The 22145-nt window shown below is 47.3% G+C and overlaps 1 protein-coding gene across 6 annotated transcripts in view; it reads left to right on the top strand.

Annotated features, from left to right (window-relative positions):
* rasal2 (RAS protein activator like 2) overlaps nt 1-22145 on the top strand; it is a 62529-nt gene that overhangs the window by 23648 nt on the left and 16736 nt on the right. For 4 of the 6 annotated variants that reach the window (XM_087831837.1, XM_087831836.1, XM_087831838.1 and 1 more), the window contains exons 2-5: nt 1714-1841; nt 1927-2053; nt 15943-16049; nt 18397-18509. In XM_087831837.1, the coding sequence (XP_087687963.1) occupies nt 1714-1841; nt 1927-2053; nt 15943-16049; nt 18397-18509 (475 nt within the window). Of the gene's footprint in view, nt 1-1713; nt 1842-1926; nt 2054-7756; nt 7842-14251; nt 14384-15942; nt 16050-18396; nt 18510-22145 lie in introns of those variants that run through there. The other 2 variants (XM_087831840.1, XM_087831839.1) reach the window with 2 other exon arrangements.

Here is a 22145-nt window from a genome sequence, read left to right on the forward strand (position 1 = left end):
CAGAAGCAGGTGTGCGTCCCCTCGCCGTCTCGGGGGCTTTGGAGGCCCGAGCGTGACGTGGATGATTTAGTATGCAGCCAGAAATAGTCTGTGAAAATAGCTGCTCAGCACGGCATCCTCGGTATTCTCCACCCTCTGCTCGCAGCCCAGAAACAAAGGTGGGGCAGGGTTCCTCCACCTCCACCTCAGAGTGTGTTTGTGAGATTGTGATGGAGCGTTTGTGTTAATAAAGTTACAGATTCACAGATGAAGACCGGTCTGGTTTCTTAGTTCCAGATAAATCAACCCAAATAACACATTCGTTTGGTTTCTTCTTAATTATGTTAATAATTATCCTATAAAATAAAATATGTGTGAGTGTAACTAACAGATAAACTTTGGGTTTAGTTCTTTTTTAAATTTGTTTTAAGCTAATTTAGGTTGTTTAGTTACAAGCGGACGTTTATTTAATGATGTAGCTTCAAGTAAAGTCATTAATGAAAAACAACAGGGGGCCCAAACTTGAACCTTGTGGTACACCTGATGTAATATGAGGAGCAGAGCTGACAGCAGATTGTAGGAAACTTGATCCTGATCTTTAGACGGTGAAGGACGTAAAGAGGGCCCGAGGTGACGCTGAGAGCCGGACTTGGTAGATTTCTGCTTTTTATTTCCACCCTGCTGAGATTTGAAGAACGTGGAAGTTGATAACTCTGCTTGTCTTCCCTTTTCTCTGCAGCTGCAGTTTTAACCTGAAAGGGAAGAAACTCTAAAAAATGTGGAACATCTCGAGCTGTTCAAAATATCATTAAATATTTACAAAAACAATAAACACGAACAAGTGAATTAAACAGAACAAAGTATGCACATGAGTACAATCTTCATGTAACAACAATAACATAATAACGACTACTTCAGTGGAGGAGCCTGTTAGCCTGTTAGCCTGTTAGCCTGCAGCGCTGCGTTCGTGATGCTTTCATCATCGTGGGAACTTTCTTCTTCTGATTAATAATTTAACAACAAACCTCAACAGCTGATTGGCTGAAAGTAAAAGTGAGAAATCAGAGCTGAGCAGCTGGAGTGTGAAGACTTCCCCTTTAATACACAGTGACGTGACCTCTGACCTCTGCTGAGTCAGCTGATGCCTCACATCACTTTCATTTTTATTTGCCCTTCTTCCTCCTCTCCTCTGCTGGAGCTCAGCAGGCTGGGAAGTTTAGATCCACAGCGCCCTCTGCAGGAGCAGCAGAGCTCTGCAGGCTCCAGTCTGACTGCAACCTGCACGTTTATCCACACATCCATCATTTTCTACCTCTTATAGGGATTCAGACCTTCTGTGCTGATGTTAGACTTTCAGTGGTTTGACTGAGATTAATACAGATTTGAATGCTGGATTATTTCTGGATTAATAAAGAATTTAGTGTTTCAACTCTGGAATTTTAATATAAAAAATATATAACTGAAACAGATATATATGGAGAGAGAGATATAGATATTTAAAATCTAAAATAATTATTTTTGCCAATAAAAACAGTTAGCTTAATTGTTTTTTAATTGTTATTTAAATTCTATGAACCGAGTCGAGGCCTTTCTTTGTTTTACGTGAGGAAAGTAGAACGGGAACAATAATAAAGTCGTCTGTCCTGCGTCTGTCCTGCGTCTGTCCTGCGTCTGTCCTGCGTCTGTCCTTCCTGACTGGCAGAAATCTCTGATTTGAGCTGCTTCTGTTTCCAGATGTTAAAGGTCCGCCGGCTCACCGATTCTCCTGCGGTCAGAGCCCGTACACCAACAGCGGCTCCTGGGACAGGAAGTTCTGCATCCTGACCGACACCCAGCTCATCCTGCTCAACAAGGATGATGAGGTAAAACTGACCAGCTCCCACAGGTCACGTGACCTTTCCACGACACACTCTCTGACTCCCCTCTCCTCCTCTTCCTCCCCCTCAGGTTGCAGGCGACGCTCAGGAGAGCCCCACAGACTCGGCGAAGGCTCGCAGCCTCCGCAGGACGGTCAGCGTCCCCTCAGAGGGACAGTTCCCGGAGTTCCAGGCAGAGGGCGCCACCGCCATGCTCGGTAAGATCAGAGCTGGTTATGTAATACCAGGTGCATCGTGTGTGTGTGTGTGAGTGTGTGTGTGTGTGTGTGAGTGTGTGTGTGTGTGTGTGTGTGTGTCATTAAAAACTATAAAACACAGATAAAAACTATTTTAGCGTCGAGCTTTTGTGCTTGTTGGCGTTTTCGGCGTCACGGCGACCTGTGGTGTGACTTTGATACTGGGTTAAATACTAATCCTCTATTGGTTTAACTGTGACGTTATACTGGGTTAACTGGACTGGAGAAATATATTTATACTGGAAATTACTGACGTTTGTTCTGGTTTAAGAAGAATGTAGCACATACTGGTTTTTATACTGGGACGATATTTGCTTAGAAGCTGGATTCATACTGGTTGTTGTGGTGGTTTGTATGAAGCTGGGTGTCAGTCCTGGATTTATGTGGGTTTGAAACTGGTTTTACACATAAACCCGGTTTCATACTGGTTATTTGACTGTTAGTGATCCTATTTTCATGACGTTTGTCGGCATCATAATAATCATTTTATTAAAGATTTTTCTACTAAATTAAGGATTCATATATATTTTTTAAATATAAGATTTAAAAGTGTAAAATATAAAAATGTCTTGAAGAAAAAAAGAAAAAGCAAATATTTTCATAACTTCTCCTGCACAAGTTTGAAACCAGTTGTGGAGCATTTCTGGTGAATTTCAGCTGCCAGATGTTCACAGCTGTCTGCGGCGCTGTGAGGATTCTCGCCGCCGCGGGCTCGAGGCGTGAGAGTTTGTTTTGTGTGCAGTTTGTTTTGTTTGTGCGTAACCTGTGATTGCTGCTGTGACGTGTCGGCGCTGCGTCTCAGGTGGATGTTTGTCTGCTGTAATGAGGCGTTCGGGCGCAGCCTGTAATTTTGCGGCTCTGTGTGGGAACGTCGCCTCTGACCGAGGAATGCCGAGGACAAAGCGTCCAGTGTCCGTCCGTCTGAAGGAACGCGGGTGACCCCCGCTGCCCCCTGTGGGACGCCCGGGCCGAGGGGATTCCCACCCAGAGCTGCAGGGGTCCTCGCGGCTGTCGGGAAACAACACAGCGACAGTTTAAAAAGCTTTGACTCGGAGTTTAGCCGCATTGATGAGTTTATTGATCAGTTAGAGGACCGATAGAAACACCCCCCCCCCCCCCCCCCCCAACCACACCCACACGCTGACCCTCACCCGTCATTCAGCCACAGAGGAGCCCATTCATTCAATGACCTCCTTAATCCCCCACCACCCACCGGCCCCTCGCAGGGGGGAGGTTATTTATATGTTAATGTTGCTGGTCTGCCCCCACAAACAGGCCCCAACAACCAGTATGAACTGGTTCTACTGGGATTATTCTGGTATTAAATCAGGCAGTGAGTGTGTGCATACTGGTGTAAATACTTGTTTGAAAAAAAGCTTAACTGGTTTAATACCAGACTACTGGTGGGAATGGAACACTGGTTTTTAGCTTGGGTACAATATCAGAGTTATACTGGTTTCATACTGGAAATCTACAGGATCTGATGATGGAATGTTCTGGGTTTAATGGTTCATTCAAACTGATGTCGTTCTAAATGTTCCTGCGTTTATACTGGGCAGCATTTATACTGGGCAACGTTTATGCTGGGCAACGTTTATACTGGGCAACGTTTATACTGGGCAACGTTTATGCTGGGCAACGTTTATACTGGGCAACATTTATACTGGGCAGCGTTTATACTGGGCAACATTTATACTGGGCAACATTTATACTGGGCAACATCTATACTGGGCAACATCTATACTGGGCAGCGTTTATACTGGGCAGCGTTTATACTGGGAAACGTTTATACTGGGCAACGTTTATACTGGGCAACGTTTATGCTGGGCAACGTTTATACTGGGCAACGTTTATACTGGGCAACGTTTATGCTGGGCAACGTTTATACTGGGCAACATTTATACTGGGCAACGTCTATACTGGGCAACATCTATACTGGGCAGCGTTTATACTGGGCAGCGTTTATACTGGGCAACATTTATACTGGGCAACGTCTATACTGGGCAACATCTATACTGGGCAGCGTTTATACTGGGCAACGTTTATACTGGGCAACGTTTATACTGGGCAACATTTATACTGGGCAACATTTATACTGGGCAGCGTTTATACTGGGCAACATCTGTACTGGGCAGCGTTTATACTGGGCAACATCTATACTGGGCAGCGTTTATACTGGGCAGCGTTTATACTGGGCAACATCTATACTGGGCAGCGTTTATACTGGGCAGCGTTTATACTGGGCAGCGTTTATACTGGGCAGCGTTTATACTGGGCAGCGTTTATACTGGGCAGCATCTATACTGGGCAGCGTTTATACTGGGCAACGTTTATGCTGGGCAACGTTTATACTGGGCAACATTTATACTGGGCAGCGTTTATACTGGGCAACATTTATACTGGGCAACATCTATACTGGGCAACATCTATACTGGGCAACATCTATACTGGGCAACATCTATACTGGGCAACATCTATACTGGGCAGCGTTTATACTGGGCAGCGTTTATACTGGGCAGCGTTTATACTGGGAAACGTTTATACTGGGAAACGTTTATACTGGGCAACGTTTATACTGGGCAACATTTATACTGGGCAACATTTATACTGGGCAGCGTTTATACTGGGCAGCGTTTATACTGGGCAACATCTGTACTGGGCAGCGTTTATACTGGGCAACATCTATACTGGGCAGCGTTTATACTGGGCAGCGTTTATACTGGGCAACATCTATACTGGGCAGCGTTTATACTGGGCAGCGTTTATACTGGGCAGCGTTTATACTGGGCAGCGTTTATACTGGGCAGCATCTATACTGGGCAGCGTTTATACTGGGCAGCGTTTATACTGGGCAGCGTTTATACTGGGCAACGTTTATACTGGGAAACATTTATACTGGGAAACATCTATACTGGGAATCGTTGGATTAACACTGGAGTTTCCTGGTTTTTATTGATGGTCCAGAGCAGACTCACCCTGAGTTTATACTGGTTTAACTGGGTTTATAATTCTCGGTTAACTGGTTTTATCTGCAAAAACAATTGTGTTGTAGTTACTGGCACATCTGGATTAAAGCTGGATTAAAGCTGGATTAAAGCTGGATTAAAGCTGGATTAAAGCTGGATTAAAGCTGGATGATGTGTCTGTTACTGGGATGAAACCAGTGTCTGCGGTCGGTTTGTGGGTTGAATGTTTGATTTAAACTCTGAGGCAGTTTATTAAGTGCAGTGTTGCAGATCTGTGATGTGTTTGTTGTGTTTTTAACACATTTTTACTTAGTTTAAGGATTTAGTCAGAGATTAATGCTGAAGTTATACTGGAAATACTGGAAATTGTGCTTGATGGGTCACTGGTTTCAAACTAGAATTTTCCAGTATTTCATGCTGGATTTAAAGTGGATTATTCGCAGGTGTCGACTGTTTAGTTCAGGATTAATACGATGAACCATCTGTGTGACTGGTTTAAAACTGGGTTTGTCTGTATCCTGTTCCAGTGCTGTTAGATTTATTTGTTCTGTGTTTTAGCTGAATTTAATCTGGAGTCAAACTGGTTTCGTCTTTACTGGTTTCATACGTTCAGACTGTCCGGAGCTTTTTTCAATCAAACATCTCTGACCCTCTCTCTGAGGTCACTGGATGTTTGGAAACAGCTGACGCTCTCTGAGACTTAAAACCAGGGCGTAAATCAGGAAATGAAACCCTGTTTTATCCTCCTCCTCTTCCTCCTCCTCCTCCTCCTCCTCCTCCTCCTCCTCTGCTTCTTTTTGCTTGTTGTTTGCAAACTGAAGGCCGAGCAGCAGAGACAGATATAATTGTAGTGCTCAGTCTGATTACAGTGTTGACTGCGTGCTCATTACGTGTCTCAGCTCTGCAGCCTCCTCCTCTTCCTCGCTGTGACACAGGAGCGTCCAGCTGAGGGTCTTCCCGGGCCGCGGCCTGATCTCAGCAGCTGATCTGTTTGTGAAAGTAGCCTCAGGTCACGCCTTCGCTCACCTGTGCAGGTGACTTCCTGTCAGGCTGCAGGTGGTCACAGCAGGAGAGTCTGCAGTTAAAGGAGCAGTCGGTCAGTTTTGAGGGTCGTGGGACTGGAATCCAATAAAAGCAGCACTGGTTTAACTGGAGTAATACTGGGTTTAAGTAAGCTGGACTACTGTAATACAGATTTAACCGTCTGAGGCTTAATGGTGAGTTTCATACTGTGTGTGGCCGACTCACTAATCGAGTTCACGTTGGTGGGATCCATTCAGTGCTCGACCAATCAGTGTTAGTAAAGACATGACTGCAGTATCGCTGCGTCCAGACCGGACAGGGTCGTCTCTCTGGTCACATGATCGCTGTCGGCTGCTTTTGGATCATCTCACAGCTCTGAGATCTTCACTTCTGTCAGCCGACCGGAGCACGAGCTGGAATTCACACAACGTATTTCAGAACTCCCAGGAAGTCCTGCGACACCTCCTCTGCTCCTCTGTCTCAGTACAGATGCACAGGAATTTTTTCACGCCGTACGGGAACCCTTACACTTCCTGTTCCCTGTGTACTTATATATTATAGATACATTATTACACGTTTTATTACACACGCACAGAGACGTGATTGTGAAACGTCTTCGTACTGAGTTAACGGCACGTTTCTCCTTCATGTGTTTGAAGCCGGACCTTTAACCTGAGCTCTGAGTGCTTTTCAGTGTGTCTCTCAGCGTGGCTCCCACACAGGCGCTTTGTTTGGGCCTGTTTTTAAAGCTCGTCACTCGTTGCCGCGCTCTCTGTTCAGCTGCTGCAAAAGTCTCCAAAACGGGTTTTTGTCTTCGCTCCTCGTTGTTGTTTCAGGCCGATCTCGCTTCACCTCTGGATCTGCTGCATTCCTGTCTGCTCTCCACCTGTCTGCTCCGCCACAATAAAACCACCACCTCCTGCTCCAAACTCGCCTTCAAAGTAAAAGTCTGTGACACGAGTCTGGATTCAGTCCATAAATTCCTCAATAAAACAAATGCTGCTGATATTAAAAGCGCTCCCTCGGGCTACATGTGACTCTGTCATGTTCACACAGACATAAATCATTCAAGTCAGATCAGTTCGGTCCATCAGCAGCAAAACTACAAATCTGAAAAACACCATTTATATTTGCATCATTCAGATTGATCTGTTTGAAGTGTCCTCGCCCACTGATATTTAAACGCACTGATACTTGTTTGTTTTCTTCAATCTAACAGTTAATTTTTCCTCCCGCCGGACGTGGCACATTATAAAGGGGCTGTCCACCACACTGGATGTGATGTCACTGCTGGTCATGAGGGTTGGCGAGTGTCTGCAAACACTCTCCAACTGCTCTCTAAGCAGGTTTAACATCTAAACATCACCTTTCTTTATTTATGTCTCCATCATAAAAGCCTTCGAGAAGCTTTTGTTGTTGTTTTGTGAGGTTTGAATTTAACTGGTTGAGCTCGTTGTGTAACGGGACACAAATAACGAGAGAGAGCCGCGAAAATAAAAGGTGTTGTAAAAAAACTGCAAACAAGCTGCTTTAAATGCTGGATCGTTGTGTTAAAGACACGTGAGTTGTAAATGCTGGTATCACAGTTTTATACTGAAGGCCGAGCGCTTTGCTGTTAGCGCAGTTTCCTGGTTCGGACTTTTATTGTGAAGGTGCGGGCGGAAGTGTGCGCTGAGCTGCTGTTTGCTGACGGAGTGAGACCGTCCGGACTGAGTGAGGACATGACTTTAGAGTTATCGCGGTTGTGATGGACTTTCCGGGTGAGTGTCTCTCTCTAACCCGCCGGTCGGACCTCCGGAGGTCGGGCGGACACCGGGAGAAGCTCGGTCTGCTGCCCGCCTCCGGAGCGCTCTCCGCCGGCTGCTTTCGGGCGCGTGTTCGGTTGAAGTTTGTCTGCAGAGCTGCAGCTTCAGGCTCCGCGAAGAGTCGGACCGAGAGAAGTTAGTTTCTCCGATCAGCAGCCTGGGATCAGTTATCGATCAGTTATCGATCAGCATCAGAGGTGAACGTGTTGAGCTGATGGATCAGTCGAGCTGCTGCTGGTCTGAATTTTATTCAAACATAAGAGAAAAGAGAAAGGAGAGCTTCAGCTCTGAGCTTTAACAGGTGCAGTCATAAACTTTCTTTAGCGCTTTCAAACACAAACGGCACAAAGAAACTCTGAAGATGTGAATAATGACAACAACGTTGTAATGATTATTCAGGAGAGCAAATGTCTGATTTCTCAGGCCCCAGAATTTGAATTTAAGCTTGAGTGTTTTTTAGTAAGATCATGACAGTCAGCAGGACTGAGGTATGATGAGAGCTGCTTGGTTTTTCTGCCTCAGACGTCTTTGAAGGGATGACTGTGCATATGAGCACTAAACAGTTTTTATTTCAGCTCTGTGGGTTTTGCTTTGGAGGAAAGCCAAAACCTCTCTGCTTATGTGTTCATGTCGTCTGTCCTTGCCCTGCAGCTCCTCGCACACGGAGTGGAGCAGGCAGTTAATGACATGCTGTGTTACTGTGCAATAAAAGCTTCCTAACAAGTGTTAACCTAACGCAGCGAGCGTGACAGCAGCGCTGCACTTTAATCACCTTTTGCTTTTTTGCTCCCGATCGTTGCATCCCTGCCCTGCAGCTCGGGTCGTCAGGTGTACATGAGCGTGTGATGTGGGCGGGTTAAAGCCCTGTATGTAACAGGAAGTGTGTGCAGAGTAGCTGAGGTGGGGCTGTGTCTCAGAGCCCACATGATGGAGGCTCACATTAGCTGGAGAAAACATGGCTGCGGCCCGTTGGTGATTTGAATGTCAAATCAAAGCTGCGTGTCAGAGGTCACGCCCAGACTGCAGGCAGGATGGCGGAGGACAGTTTCTGGGATTTATCTTCCTACGTTACAGGTGAGAGTCCGAATCATTTAGACATTAAAGGTAAACATGTGTTTAGAGATGATGATGCATTAAAACCTCCACACTGACATCTGAAGCAGATCATGGTTGAAGTTTAAAACCAGCTCTGAGCACGATGGGAACAAACCTCCTGCAGCGTTATTACACTGGACTGAAACTACAGCGAGTGTTGGAAAAGAACAAGAGCTCGACTGTAGGAAAAATACGATCGACTAAACCTGTATTTTATCAAACCGACCATTATTTTTAACCAGGTCGTTAGAAACCAAGTGCACATGTGATGTGGCCCTCGCTCTCCTGACTCACAGTCCTCTGACTTAATCAGCAAATAAATGTTTTCCAGCTCGTCTCTCTAAGATAAATGATATGTGTTTAAGTGTGAAGCATCAGCTGACAGGCGGCATGTTGTCAGTCCTCAGTAATGCAGGGGTGTGGCCTCAGCCGGCGAGGCCTGTAGTCACCTCAGCATTGTTGCTGAGGTGACTACAGGCCACCTGAGGTCAGGATTCTTCCTCTTATCTCCGAGTTCATTCACAACACATGATGTCATCTGGAGAAACCGGGCGAGCCCCGCCCATTCTCTACTGCCTGCGCTCTGTCATCACTTCCTGTGTGAGGACAGTTTAAAAAACAAAAACCTGTGTGGCTGCAGCACCATGGTAACCATTATCACAGCGTACAGTCGTCAGCGTCCGTCCCATGATGCACTTGTTGCTCCAACGCAGAGCCGCTCGTCATCAGGGACAAAGATCAAAGTGACCTCAGCGCCGCTTCATTATTATTAGTGCTCAGTAATGACCTGCTAGTTAAAGCGTATTAACGAGCTCGTTGATGATGTTATTATAACAGCCAACCTGAGTCACATGACTTCAGCCTCTCACATCTGGAGGTACGGTGACGTCTCCTTGCAGGCGGCGGGCGCCTGGTGCTCGTCATTATTAACGGATGCTGTGACGGTTAGCCTAAATCGCGGCGCTCCAGCTGTCCCCGCTCCTGCTATGATTAGATCATTGTGTCCCAAATTTCCCGAAGACGACTCCCATCTGAGGATGCACGCAGCATGACGGGAGCTCCCTTTAAAGGAGCATGCCACTGTTTCCTGCAGGTTTTTCTTAAGAGAGTTTGACCTTTGACCTTGCAGGAGGCGGCGTTATGAAGGACCTGCAGAGAAGCTTCGTGGCTGCAGAGATCACGCCTCTCCCCGGGCGCCTCGCTCGCTCTGATCGAGGCTGTAACTGTGATTCTGTCACCCTGGAGTTTAATGAGGGCGGCCACACGGTTTACATTCGAGCTGATCTGAAATTAAAGTGTCGCAAACAGTAATACACATGATGACCTGATGCTCCACACTGTTAATGAGGCCACAGCTTCAGTCTGATGAAGCAAGAACAGAAACGTTTAAGGTCTGTGACATGTGACAAACGATCAAAACTTCAGGTTTGATTGGCTGTAATAAAATAATACGTGTAACTGAGTGTGTGGAGCAGCTGTTTATTATCCGACACTCGCTCCAAACGTCTTAAACCTGCCTGACATTCCTCTCATGACACAAACCAAAGCGAACGACATCCGAGCCGATCGGGCAGGTGACAGCAGGTTGAATCCTGGCGCCGTGGTCGTGGTTTGAGCAGTGGCGGCGGGGCGAGCCGGTGGCTCAGTCTCACTGATACTGTTAATTTATTCAGAGGAATGTGAAGCGATGCGAGAGGAGGCGGCCGACGCGCACGGGCCGAGCGAGGCTCGACAAACAGAAGTGGTTTCATTATGTGAAAAGAAATTCTTTGAATATTTGTTGTGAAAGCGGAGCTGAGTGTGAGGAGGAGGAGCCGACGGGGGCTTTGTGTTTATCTGCTGAGAAAAACTCTGATGACAACTAAAGAGCCGGGACAACACGAGTTAAAAAAAGGCAAACGCCAGAGAACGCGTTCGTTTCTGAGCCGCCACAGGATCCACGTCAGGATTTTCACATTAAAACACTAAAATTGTTTAAATGTGGAAAGAAGTGATTCCTTCACCCACTGTCACTTTAAGAGGAATCTTTTAGTTTGTTTTCTAATAATCATATAAAATATGTGAGATTTGCTGCAAAAATGTGTAAACACTGATAAATGATGTCATGAGCCGTTAAACCTGTGATGTAACGGCCCGTGAGCCCCGACGCCGGATGATGTTTGGACATGAGGCTGTTTCATCTCCATGCAGGCGCTGCGGCCTCACAGCTCCACTCCACGCTTCCACGTTGGGAAACATTCGCTAAAACCAGGACTTTCTGGGAATCTCACCTTATACCTGCTGCTGTGAAAGCTCCGCCCACTCTGCCCTGCAGACAGCTTCACACAAAGGTTTCTTTGTGCAGCAGACTGTTGTGTGTGTGTGTGTGTGTGTGTGTGTGTGTGTGTGTGTGTGTCAGGTGTGTCAACTCCTGAATGAGCCAGAGTTCAACAGAGGTCAGCATTCCTCACGCTCCTTTCTGATGACATCACATCCACCCATTCATCTTTTCTGAGCGGTGTCACACTGCTGACACACACACACACACACACACACACACACACACACACACACACACAGAGGCGACAGGTTGAACCACTTATGATGGGAGGAGGCTGCTCACGGTTCAGTGTTTACCTGCTCGCTGTCTGCTGAGATGTGATTGGTCAGTATTACCTGGTTTATGTGCAGGTTTGTTGTCCTCGCAGAGCGGCTCGTTCATCAGGCGGTCGAGTCGATAACTCAGACGTTAAACTAATCAGCCAGCTGTGAGCGGACAGATGTTCAGGCTGAAACATGGCGTGCACCGACACCAGCAGCTGATGGATGAGTTTCTCTGACACCCGATAGCCTCCTCCCGTCCCTCGGCTCTGCCTCTCTCTGCCCTCGGGCTTATTTTTAGCAGCGGTTTTCCCACGAGTCCATCCGGGAAGCTCGATACCTACGAGCCGACACGTGAGCCGATTTAACCCAAAGTCGTGGTGGTCAGAGGGCGGCGGCGGAATCAGAAAGATCAGTGTGCATCTGTTCACAGTTCATGCTTTTATACCTGCAGTTCCTCTAATGACCACTAGAGGCTCTGGCAGTGAGTCAATGCTTGCAACATGTTTACAGCCTGCTTAAAGTTTGTATTATTGGGGGCGTGGCCTGTTTGACTGACAGGCGGCTGTAGCTGCTAGCAGTGTTGCCAACTTAGCGACTTTGTCGCTATATTTAGCGAGTTTTCAGACCCCCTTAGCGACTTTTTTTTTCTAAAAAGCGACTAGCGACAAATCTGGCGACTTTTTCTGGTGTTATTGGAGACTTATTTATGACGACTTTTTGACATGAAAATGTGTATCGCTCTTACTCTCAACAAGCAGCGGTGCTGCCTTGTCACCTCACCAGTGCCAAAGCGCTCACAGGCGGAGGATAGTCTTCCTGCTGGTATCAGGGCAGGAGACGTTCACACCTGTGCGTCCAAAAGGCAAATGAATCGCGCATGAGCGAAGCCGCTGCTCCCGCACTCACTGTAACGCAGTCAGTTCTTCCTTTACTCTTATGCTGTTTTGTGGTTCACAAGGTTTAAAACTGCTTATAAACACACACACACAGTAACTCCACCAGAGTGCCTATTTCGGGTCACTTTTGCCGGTCCAAGCCCGGATAAAGGAGCAGGGTTGGAATTGTGACATTAAAAAACAATAATTGCTAAAAGAAATTTAATTTGTAGTTCTAAATAAATTCTAAATGCATTTAGGACGTTTTTTACTCACTTTATGTCTCTTCCACGATGTTATTTCTCTCTCCAGCAGCGTAGGTTACAATTACATTAGCATGACCAATTATGCAAATTAGGCGATGATGTCATTTGGCGACTTTTAGGACAGCCAGTAGCGATTTTCCTTAGTGAGGAGTTGGCAACACTAGCTGCTAGCTGTCTGCTAGCTTGACCTGAACTGGACCATGGCTGTTGTGAGGTTACTGCTAACAAACGTTAGCACTAATTAGCAGCTAGCTGCATCAGCTGATAACTTTTTTTTTTAAAGCATATTTGGATGCAAAGTTTCAGAAGCAGTGCACGTGCACGGTTTTTACCTCAGTCTGTTATCTACAGTGTTAGTGTAAGCCACGCCCACAGGTCACAGACCTAAGCAGAAATAGACCAAAGCACCAGACTGGCGAGCTGCTGGTCTCTGGTTTGACCGTGACCCCGTCTGTGAAGGTCGCGTCTCTGGTGGATCCGCTGAAACGACAGATTGAGCCGAGTTCCTGCTGATCAATATCTCGTTAGCAGCAGCAGGAGGAGGAGGAGGAAGGTGAAAACCTGAGCAAACTGATGATTACTGTTGATCGCACGTCACATGTTTGCTGGTTTGATTCCTGGTGTGGCTCATCAGCTGATGACTTGTCTCAGAGTACAGATATTTGAGACGCAGCTGATCAATAGATATTTATAGATGATCAGAGGATCCACTGAGTGTGACAGAGGACACTTGGTCATGAGTGGGTTTTAATTTTGCTGCACTGAGTCTACCTGTGTGCCAGTAACAGCAGACTGATGCTGATGTGGTCAAAAACAAGAAATAATATTTGAGCTGAACAGCAGGCAGAGCGTCTGATTGATAGTCTGCACGGAGCTGCAGTTACAGTTGCTAAAAGTTCGACTATGAGGCAAAATTTCAATAATTTTCCTCTTAGAGCAGATCATTAAGAAACTCTGAAAGTCTTCAGACTCAAAGGCAGGCGTCGGATCCTGTGCTGAGTGGTTAAAAAGTCAGAGTACGAACATTTTGTGTTATTAAAAAGCGTTGACTCTTCAGCGCCGGGTCACCGATGACATAAATTATGCTTTTGAAAGTGATTAATGGTGATTAGCGAGTGATAGGATCAATGAACAGACTCTGAAAATAGAGTTAATTTGCAGGCCTGATGTGATTCGGCCCCCAGAGTTGTGTCCCACATCAGCCGGCTGAGGGGAAACTTATTTGGTAATTATCCTCCGAGGGCAGCGATAAACGCAGCGAGAGAGGAAGAGGAGGGAGAGGGAGGTGCTGCAGAGAGAGAGGGAGGGAGAGGAGGGTCTGCAGAGAGGAAGGAAGACACGAAGAGGAGGAGGAGAGACAGCAGGACGGAGCAGTTTGTGGGATTGATTGAAGAAATGCGGTAAAACCTCAGCGAGCGGACGAGCGAGACTTAGAATTACTGCTGAGTGGAGAGAGAGGAGGAGATGGGGAAGGAGGCAGCGTGAAGGAGGAGGATGCGGTGCTGAGGAGGGAGGGGTGGCAGAGGGGAGGGCCGGGGGATGCCAAAGTGGAGGACGGGACAAAGACGGATGTTTGCAGCTTAACCTCATTGGCTGACAGGTGGCAGCGGCTCCGGCCAATCCCGTCTGACTGTGTGTGTGTCCTCTCCTCAGATGATGGGGAACAGCTGCGATCGAGGTACCGTCTCCCTCTCTCTCCCTCTGTGTATGTCTCCGTCCGTGTCATGTGACCGACCTGTCATACCTGGCTTCCTGCCGCATGTTGCCTCAACTTTGTCCCGGGAGTGAAAGACCAGCGCTGATGGCGTCCCCGTCAGCGCTCCTCTTCCTCCATCGTCAGGGGTGGTTCGGTTGGTGGGGTGTGTGGGGGGTTGCATGAAAGTTTGTCCCCGGCTTCCTCGCAGCGCTGCATGCCTGCGGCGTGCATGCGGCGAGCGTCCCGTCCTGCAGCTGGAACCTGATACAGCTCCCCGCTGCTGCATGCTGCGCTCACTTCCTGTTGCAGAGCAGCACGTTTTGTTTCCTCAGCATGTAAACATCATGTTGGCTCCACACGCCGCCGCTCGGACGCCAGCGTCTCTCCACATGTTGTTCTGGTGTCGCCATGACGCTGCTGGCTCCGTATAAGGCGGCGGCGGCCTGAGCTGGATCGGGTGGAACTCCCACAGCTGATCGTGGCTCGTGTTTGTCTTCACGCTCCAAACGGCTGCGTTATGAACTCTCATACAGAGGTGTCAAACATGTGGCTCGGGGCCCGGGTCCAGCCCGGCCCACTGGATGTGTTTGCAGAGTGAGAGCTGCAGAGGAGGACGCGGAAATGTTCGACTCTGGTTTCTGCAGCAGGAAGCTCGGCGAGCTCCACAGACGGGCCGATGCAGATTATTAAAGAGGAGGAGAGACAGAGGAGCGATGTCTGAATGATTTACAGGTGCAGGAAAGAATCTGGCGTCATGCTCTCATCATCGATTATTTATTATTAGTTATGTACTTTTGAATCCTCTGTCACATGTTTTTGAGCCGTGGAAATCCTGGTTAGTGTTCATATTAAATAACGTAGTGATGTTTCTGTCTGCTCCTCTTCTGTTTGCTGTTCACGTGTTAAAGTTTTAGCTGAGCTGGTTTCAGGAAGTCTGAGCCTGTCCATGTAGCTGCTAGCATCATTTAGCCTTTTTGCCATTAGCATAGCCACTGTGGCGCCGTCACAGCTGATTTGTCTTCATGTTTTAAAACTTGTCTCTTATTATCTTGACTCTTTCAGCTCATTTGCTTTTGCTGCTTCAGACTGAATGTGTTTCTCTGTTCTCAGTTCTGATTGGTTACACGTCAGAAGTAAAAGCCAATCAGACTCTCCTGTCGACCTCATGTGGAACATCTGCCTTGACTTACAGTCCAGTAAATGTTTAAGTTACAGTTAAATAAGACATGGCGGCTCAGATGATTGCACTGGTCAGCGGCAGTTGTCATGGTTACGTGCTGTTGGCGCTCTCTGGTTTTCTTCCTGTTTGAACCTTTCGGTCCGTTTGCAGCACTTTGGTTGGTGAAAATGACTTGAGGTGTGTTGGCGGCGTGATTACTGGAAGAACGTTTGACAGAAGGTGTAGATATCTGCGACCCGACGTCTGTCCTCGTCCTCCGTCATGTCTGAACGTCTTCACCTGTCCTCCGTCGCTCAGCTCAGAGGCTGATGATGATGATGCTGATGATGCTGGTTAACCCTCCCTCTCTCTCTCTTTGCAGAAGTTTCTTCGGAGAGATCTCCGAGGAGGAGGAGTATTTCTGGTTTGGGGAGCTCGGAGAAGAGCGTCGCAGTCGACAATCCAAACACGTCTCCGTTCAAAGTGCCGGTGAGTAACGGGAACGCGTCTCTGTGTATTTATTTACTGCACGCCATCACAGAGAGATCTCAGGCCCGTCTCTGCTCCGTCGTCCTCTCTGGTGTTCCTCCACCCTCAGAGCACAAAGATGTGTCGCCTGTTTGCTGTATATCACACACAGGCTGTACATAAGGCAGAGTTCCTGTTACCAGCAGGTGGCGCTAAAGCCTGAATACTTGATATTAATAAGTTACGTGTGTGTTTAGGTCGTGGCATCACTCATCAACGCCTCGTCAGTTTTTCACAGCCAGAAGGGAGGGTGGCATGCTAATGCTAACTAGCTTGGTTATCAGGAAATAAAATGTCGGTGCAACTGAACACAGGATGTTACTGTTACTGTTACTGTTGCTTTTGTTACTGTTGCTGTTGTTTTTGTTACTGCAGCTGTTGTTTTTGTTACTGTTGCTGTTGTTTTTGTTACTGTTGCTGTTGTTTTTGTTGCTGTTGTTTTTGTTACTGTTGTTTTTGTTACTGTTACTGTTGCTTTTGTTACTGTTGCTGTTGCTGTTGTTTTTGTTACTGTTACTGTTGTTTTTGTTACTGTTGTTTTTGTTACTGTTACTGTTGTTTTTGTTACTGTTGTTTTTGTTACTGTTACTGTTGTTTTTGTTACTGTTGTTTTTGTTACTGTTACTGTTGTTTTTGTTACTGTTGTTTTTGTTACTGTTACTGTTGTTTTTGTTACTGTTGCTGTTGTTTTTGTTACTGCAGCTGTTGTTTTTGTTACTGTTACTGTTGTTTTTGTTACTGTTGTTTTTGTTACTGTTGTTTTTGTTACTGTTGCTGTTGTTTTTGTTACTGTTGCTGTTGTTTTTGTTACTGTTGTTTTTGTTACTGTTGCTGTTGTTTTTGTTGCTGTTGTTTTTGTTACTGTTGTTTTTGTTACTGTTACTGTTGTTTTTGTTACTGTTGTTTTTGTTACTGTTGTTTTTGTTACTGTTGCTGTTGTTTTTGTTACTGTTGCTGTTGTTTTTGTTACTGTTGCTGTTGTTGCTGTTGTTTTTGTTACTGTTGCTGTTGTTGCTGTTGTTTTTGTTACTGTTGCTGTTGTTGCTGTTGTTTTTGTTACTGTTGCTGTTGTTTTTGTTACTGCAGCTGTTGTTTTTGTTGCTGTTGTTTTTGTTAGTTTCCAGCGTCTCTGTTTGAAGCTCTGCTGCGACTGTTTTCCCGTCGTTAGCCGTTTGAAGCAGAGCTGAAACTCTGTGCTGAGAGTTTGTGTTGCAGCTCTCAGGTCGTATTTTTAGTATCGTAGTCGTATAGTAGTATTTTTATTTTTTCTTCACGCAGATTTAAGTAAACACGGCCGGGGAGCATGCTGGGAGTTCATCAGTGGTGAGGAAGTGACACGAAGCTTTCAGTCGTCTGTTCAGCGATCCTCAGAGACCAATAATCGTGATCAATAGGTGCGATTGGCTGTTTGGTGGAGGCGGTGGCGGTTTTTAAGGGTGCAGGAGGCCTGTTTGAAGTGTTCCTCGCTCTCTGGCAGAATGCGTCTTTATTCTGATGCATTAAAAGGAGCCAATGAGCCTGAAGGGAGTCGGGAGGGGAGGGGGGGGAGGAGGTGATGCGTTTGAGGATATTAATATCTCCGGAAATGAGGCCGCTCACTTCCACAGCTCTGCACGGGGCTTTTATTGTGACAGACGACCTGAGAGCTGAAGGGTTTGATCATAGATGGAGATACAGGGATGACTCATCAGTGTGGAACCAATCAGCACTCAGCCTGAAGCAGGCCTGGGTGGTATCAGTGTGTTTAGATGTCAGTGTGATTTTTAATACCAGCAAAACAACAGACACATGAATCTTCTACCTAAAGTCTCAAAGTGGCTGAGCTGAAGACATTTATTGTGTCTCCTGCATGAAAACGCCACCAGGGGGCAGCAGGTGCTGGTCAAACACGCCGCTGAGCTCAGCAACCTGTGAAACACTACACTGTGCTGTGGACGACTCAGACCCCACCGCCTTGAGTTTGTGAGGTCGAGTGTTTCTGTGAACGACCTCGCTGGCTCAGAGCCTGAGCTTGGTGTGAGCCACAGCAGCATCGCTCACAGCGAGGCTCTTGTGACAGAAACAGGATGGAAAAAGGACGTCTGAGACGCTGTTGAGTGATCTGAGAGTTTTTTAGGGTGGATCAGGAGAAACAGGAGCTGCTTTTATTCTCGGAAGACGGTTTGAGGTTACAGTCGAGTATCTGAAGTGATTACTCACTGATCCAACGCTCATGAAAGTCCACTGAACGTGTCTTTGTGAAGATCAGTGCTGCATCGTGAAAATCACCGTCTGTGACTGATTCTGACCTTTTCTGTTTCTCCTTCAGGGGTTTTTCAGTAAACGTCTCAAAGGCTCCATCAAAAGGACGAGGAGTCAGACCAAACTGGACAGAAACACCAGCTTCAGACTGCCCTCGATCCGGCCCGCCGATGCCGACAGGTAACGCCTCCAGAGCTCGAGCTGTTCTTCAGCTGTTCTTCAGCTGTTCTTCAGCTGTTCTTCAGCTGTTCTTCAGCTGTTCTTCGCTCAGATTTGAGTCTTTTATTTCATTAAATCGAAACATAAACACACTCCAGCCTTGGTACAGACGGGATGTCTGTGCACAGTCCTTCCTCCGCCTGCAGCCGGATGGTAAAGGTCTCCACCCGGAGGCGACGCTGTCAGGCCTCCTGTCGCGTGTCCAGGGTCCACCTCGGGCTCTCTGCTGGTTCTGCAGGGTCCAGATGGACGGTTCAGACCCCCCTGCTAGAAACAGGACAGCCTGGGCTGGAACAGGCACTGAGGTCCTGCACAGTGTGTTTCCACGTCTGTTCAATTTCATTTATTTAGGACAGTGCATGTTAATGAACATAAATGTAAATTTACAGACAAATGTTCCTAAAATTCAGAATTTATAAACGTAAACTGGTCACATGAACACAGACGAGCCAGGCTGAGTGTTTCTAACCCTGATACGAGCAAACATCACTTCTGCCTTTCACATGGGGTCTATGGGGGTGACTCACTTCTGAGCCTCTAGTGGACTTTGGAGGAACTGCAGGTTTGCTCAGGCCTGGGGGGTCGACTGAGTCGGTCTTTGACAGCGTTTGTTATGAAGGAGGAAACTGGCTCCATAAGAGGTCTGCTGGGAATCCTGATGTGACTTTTCCTTCGGTCTCGGCGACCCGGTGACGGTTTGATTGGTTTATTAGAGAGAGCTTCTGATTGATAAGCTGACTGTGGGTCAGAGTGGCGGACGCTTCGGTTTGAGTGAATCTGCAGTTTGTTCAGACTCTGATATTACAGCTCATTTCCTGCTCTGGCTGCAGCTTCTGGTCGCTCTGCGTTTCCTCCAGTAATGACGCCCGGCGTCCGTCTGTCACACGTGAGGAGGCAGACAGAGGGCGGGTCGGAGAATATTTAGCAGGTCTCTCCTCCTGCTGATGCTGGAGGTTGTGGGTTTTCCCCTCTTTCCATTAACCCGCCCAGCCTTCCCAGCACTGGCTGGAGGTGGTGTTACTGGAATCTGCTGCACTGCAGAGGGTTGGTGGGTTTGTAAGATAAAGTTTCCTCCTGAGTGTTCTCATGAGATCTTTTCCCTGGAAAACTTCCAAGTGTGACTCTGTTCCTGTTAAATTTGATTTAAACTTATTGTGAAAGTCGTGAATGACTCGTTTCCTCTCTGAGGTCTGATCCATGTGTCACCAAGAAAATATATGATTCAAAAAATGTTTTGTTTGTTTCCTCGGCGATTTTAATGAGAGTAAACAAAGATATTTGACACAACAGCAGTCGGACGGTTGATACAGCTGTGAAGACTCAACACCAACGATCACCTACAAGCTCGGTGACAGTGAGGAGGAAGACGCCGTCCACCACGCCCTCACACACGCTGCGGTAGCACTTCCTCTCATTTCCTATCTGCTTTTTTTCAGCGACAGTTTAGTCCAAGATTATTTTTCCTTTGTGGGAGAATAATCAGATTTAATCCGAGATTATCACACGTTACAGCATTTATCACCATGGTTACTGCGTCCTGAGCGTCAGATGTTTAATCGGCACTGTCAGAGTCAGCGTCGAGGTGAGCGTGTTTCCTTATATGGAGAAATGGGGGCGTGGCAGATTTCAGACCGCAGCGAATAACCTGATTCACCAACATGAGAACAAACATGGTCGGCGTGCGCGTGTCACGACGGGAAAATGTGAGTGAGGAATGAATCCAGATGCAGGATTCATGCAGGTGTGGGAGGAGCTTCAAGCCTGAGCGAGGTTTAACGGCCAACAGGAAGTGTGTCACACCAGGAAGTGTTTGCTGAACCTCTGCACAACATCTGTCCCAGCCTGTGTGTGCTGGTGCTGAGTGCAGCTTTATAACCGACAGAGTGACAGCCAGCTGGACATCAGGATAATGCTACTCACACACACACTCACACACACTCACACACACACACACACACACACACACACACACACACACACACACACACACACACACACACACACACACACACACACGCAGCCTCGCTCTCAGTCAGCTCTGAGCTCTGACTCCTGATGGATGGTTCGTCCTCTCTCCTCCGCAGAGCTCGGATAGCTCAGCTCTCCAAATCGCTGCGATTCAGGTAGGACTGCACGCGTGTGTGAGATGAAAACGGTGCGTTGTGATTGGTTGACTGACTCCTGCTGTCTTTGGACGGGAGTCTCCGGGTTTGTGGGCGATGGAGAAGCGCTGACAGACGTTTCAGATGAAGTTTGAGGTTGAGCTGAGCTGCAGGAAGCCGCACCGCGAGCTCCGGTGTTATCTGAAGTCGAGCTCGTTATAGTTAATGTTCTGTGGTGTCGCAGAGCCCACGCGACGGGTCGACAGCCAAAAATAAATCTGCGAGCAGCCTCAGAACGTGTCTGACCGTGAAGGTGACCCGGTCTGCCGAGCGCGGCCGCGTCGCTGTTTGCTGCCGCTTCAATAATGTTGCTACGGGAACCCCGAGGATCCGATACTGCACACAGAGAGGTGCACTGTGGGAAAGAAACTTTTAAGAGAACTCTGATTCTGTTCTCACACCAGAAGATGTTCTGAGTTCTTCAGCGAACTGAAAACTTCCTCTGATAGATTCACCCAGCTGTGCCCTTCATCATCGTCATCATCACAGGAATTACCATAGACAGAGATGCTGCGTGTGTGTGTGTGTGTGTGTGTGTGTGTGTGTGTGTGTGCGCTTAGACCTGTAAGTGCTTCCTCCTCGTCTTCCTCTGGCAGCAGAGTGGATCAGGTTTCTGTCCTAATGCAGGAGACCAGCCCTTCCTGTGTGTGTGTGTGTGTGTGTGTGTGTGTGTGTGTGTGTGTGTGTGTGTGTGTTTACACTCTGCTGACACTCAAAGAAGCAGTCAGGTTGTGTTTTATGTCTCTTTTATTTGGTGAAACATGGCTCACTGTGTTTCACCGATGGAGCGTTGCGGCTGCAGGTCACATGACCAGGCAGGTCTTAGCAAACGCCTTCTCGATTCGTCTGCTCGTGGTTGAACTCGCGCTGAAACTGCAGGTTTAGTTCTAAAAAAAAGTGGTTTAGTTCTAAAATTGTAATACCACAGGCGGCCACCAGGGGAAATTAGTCTCGAGACTAGGAGCCGCCATCACGCCTTTAAGTTAATTGATGCATCCACAGTCTGAAGCTTTGAGCTGCAGGGATTTCCAGATAAGGAGTTTTTTCCTTTAATCATCCTGACGCACACCTGATCAGAAATCAGCTGACGGGACAGGAAGTCAAACCCACAGACTGTATACAAACGATGCGTGTGCTCACACATTGGTTTCTGTGTCGGCATCTTGCAGTCCTGCTGTAAAGCTGGATTTTAACAGTGTATAAGACCTGACTCGCTGCTGGAGCCTCTAGTGGACGTCAGAGGAACTGCAGGTTTGAGTGATTTCAGCGCCGGTATTGAGTGAAACTTGGCGAACTGCTGACCTACAGATAGATCTGAGGTTATTTATCGTGCACCTGAATTCAGTGAAAGCGTGACGACGCTTTAAAACGAGTGAAGAGCTTCTTCTGGTCGGTGCTTTGTGGACGGAGAGCAGAAGGTTAGTGAGCTCGCAGC

This window comes from Neolamprologus brichardi, chromosome 18 (assembly GCF_056152115.1).
Source record: "Neolamprologus brichardi isolate AB-2024 chromosome 18, ASM5615211v1, whole genome shotgun sequence".
Classification (NCBI taxonomy): Eukaryota; Metazoa; Chordata; class Actinopteri; order Cichliformes; family Cichlidae; genus Neolamprologus; species Neolamprologus brichardi.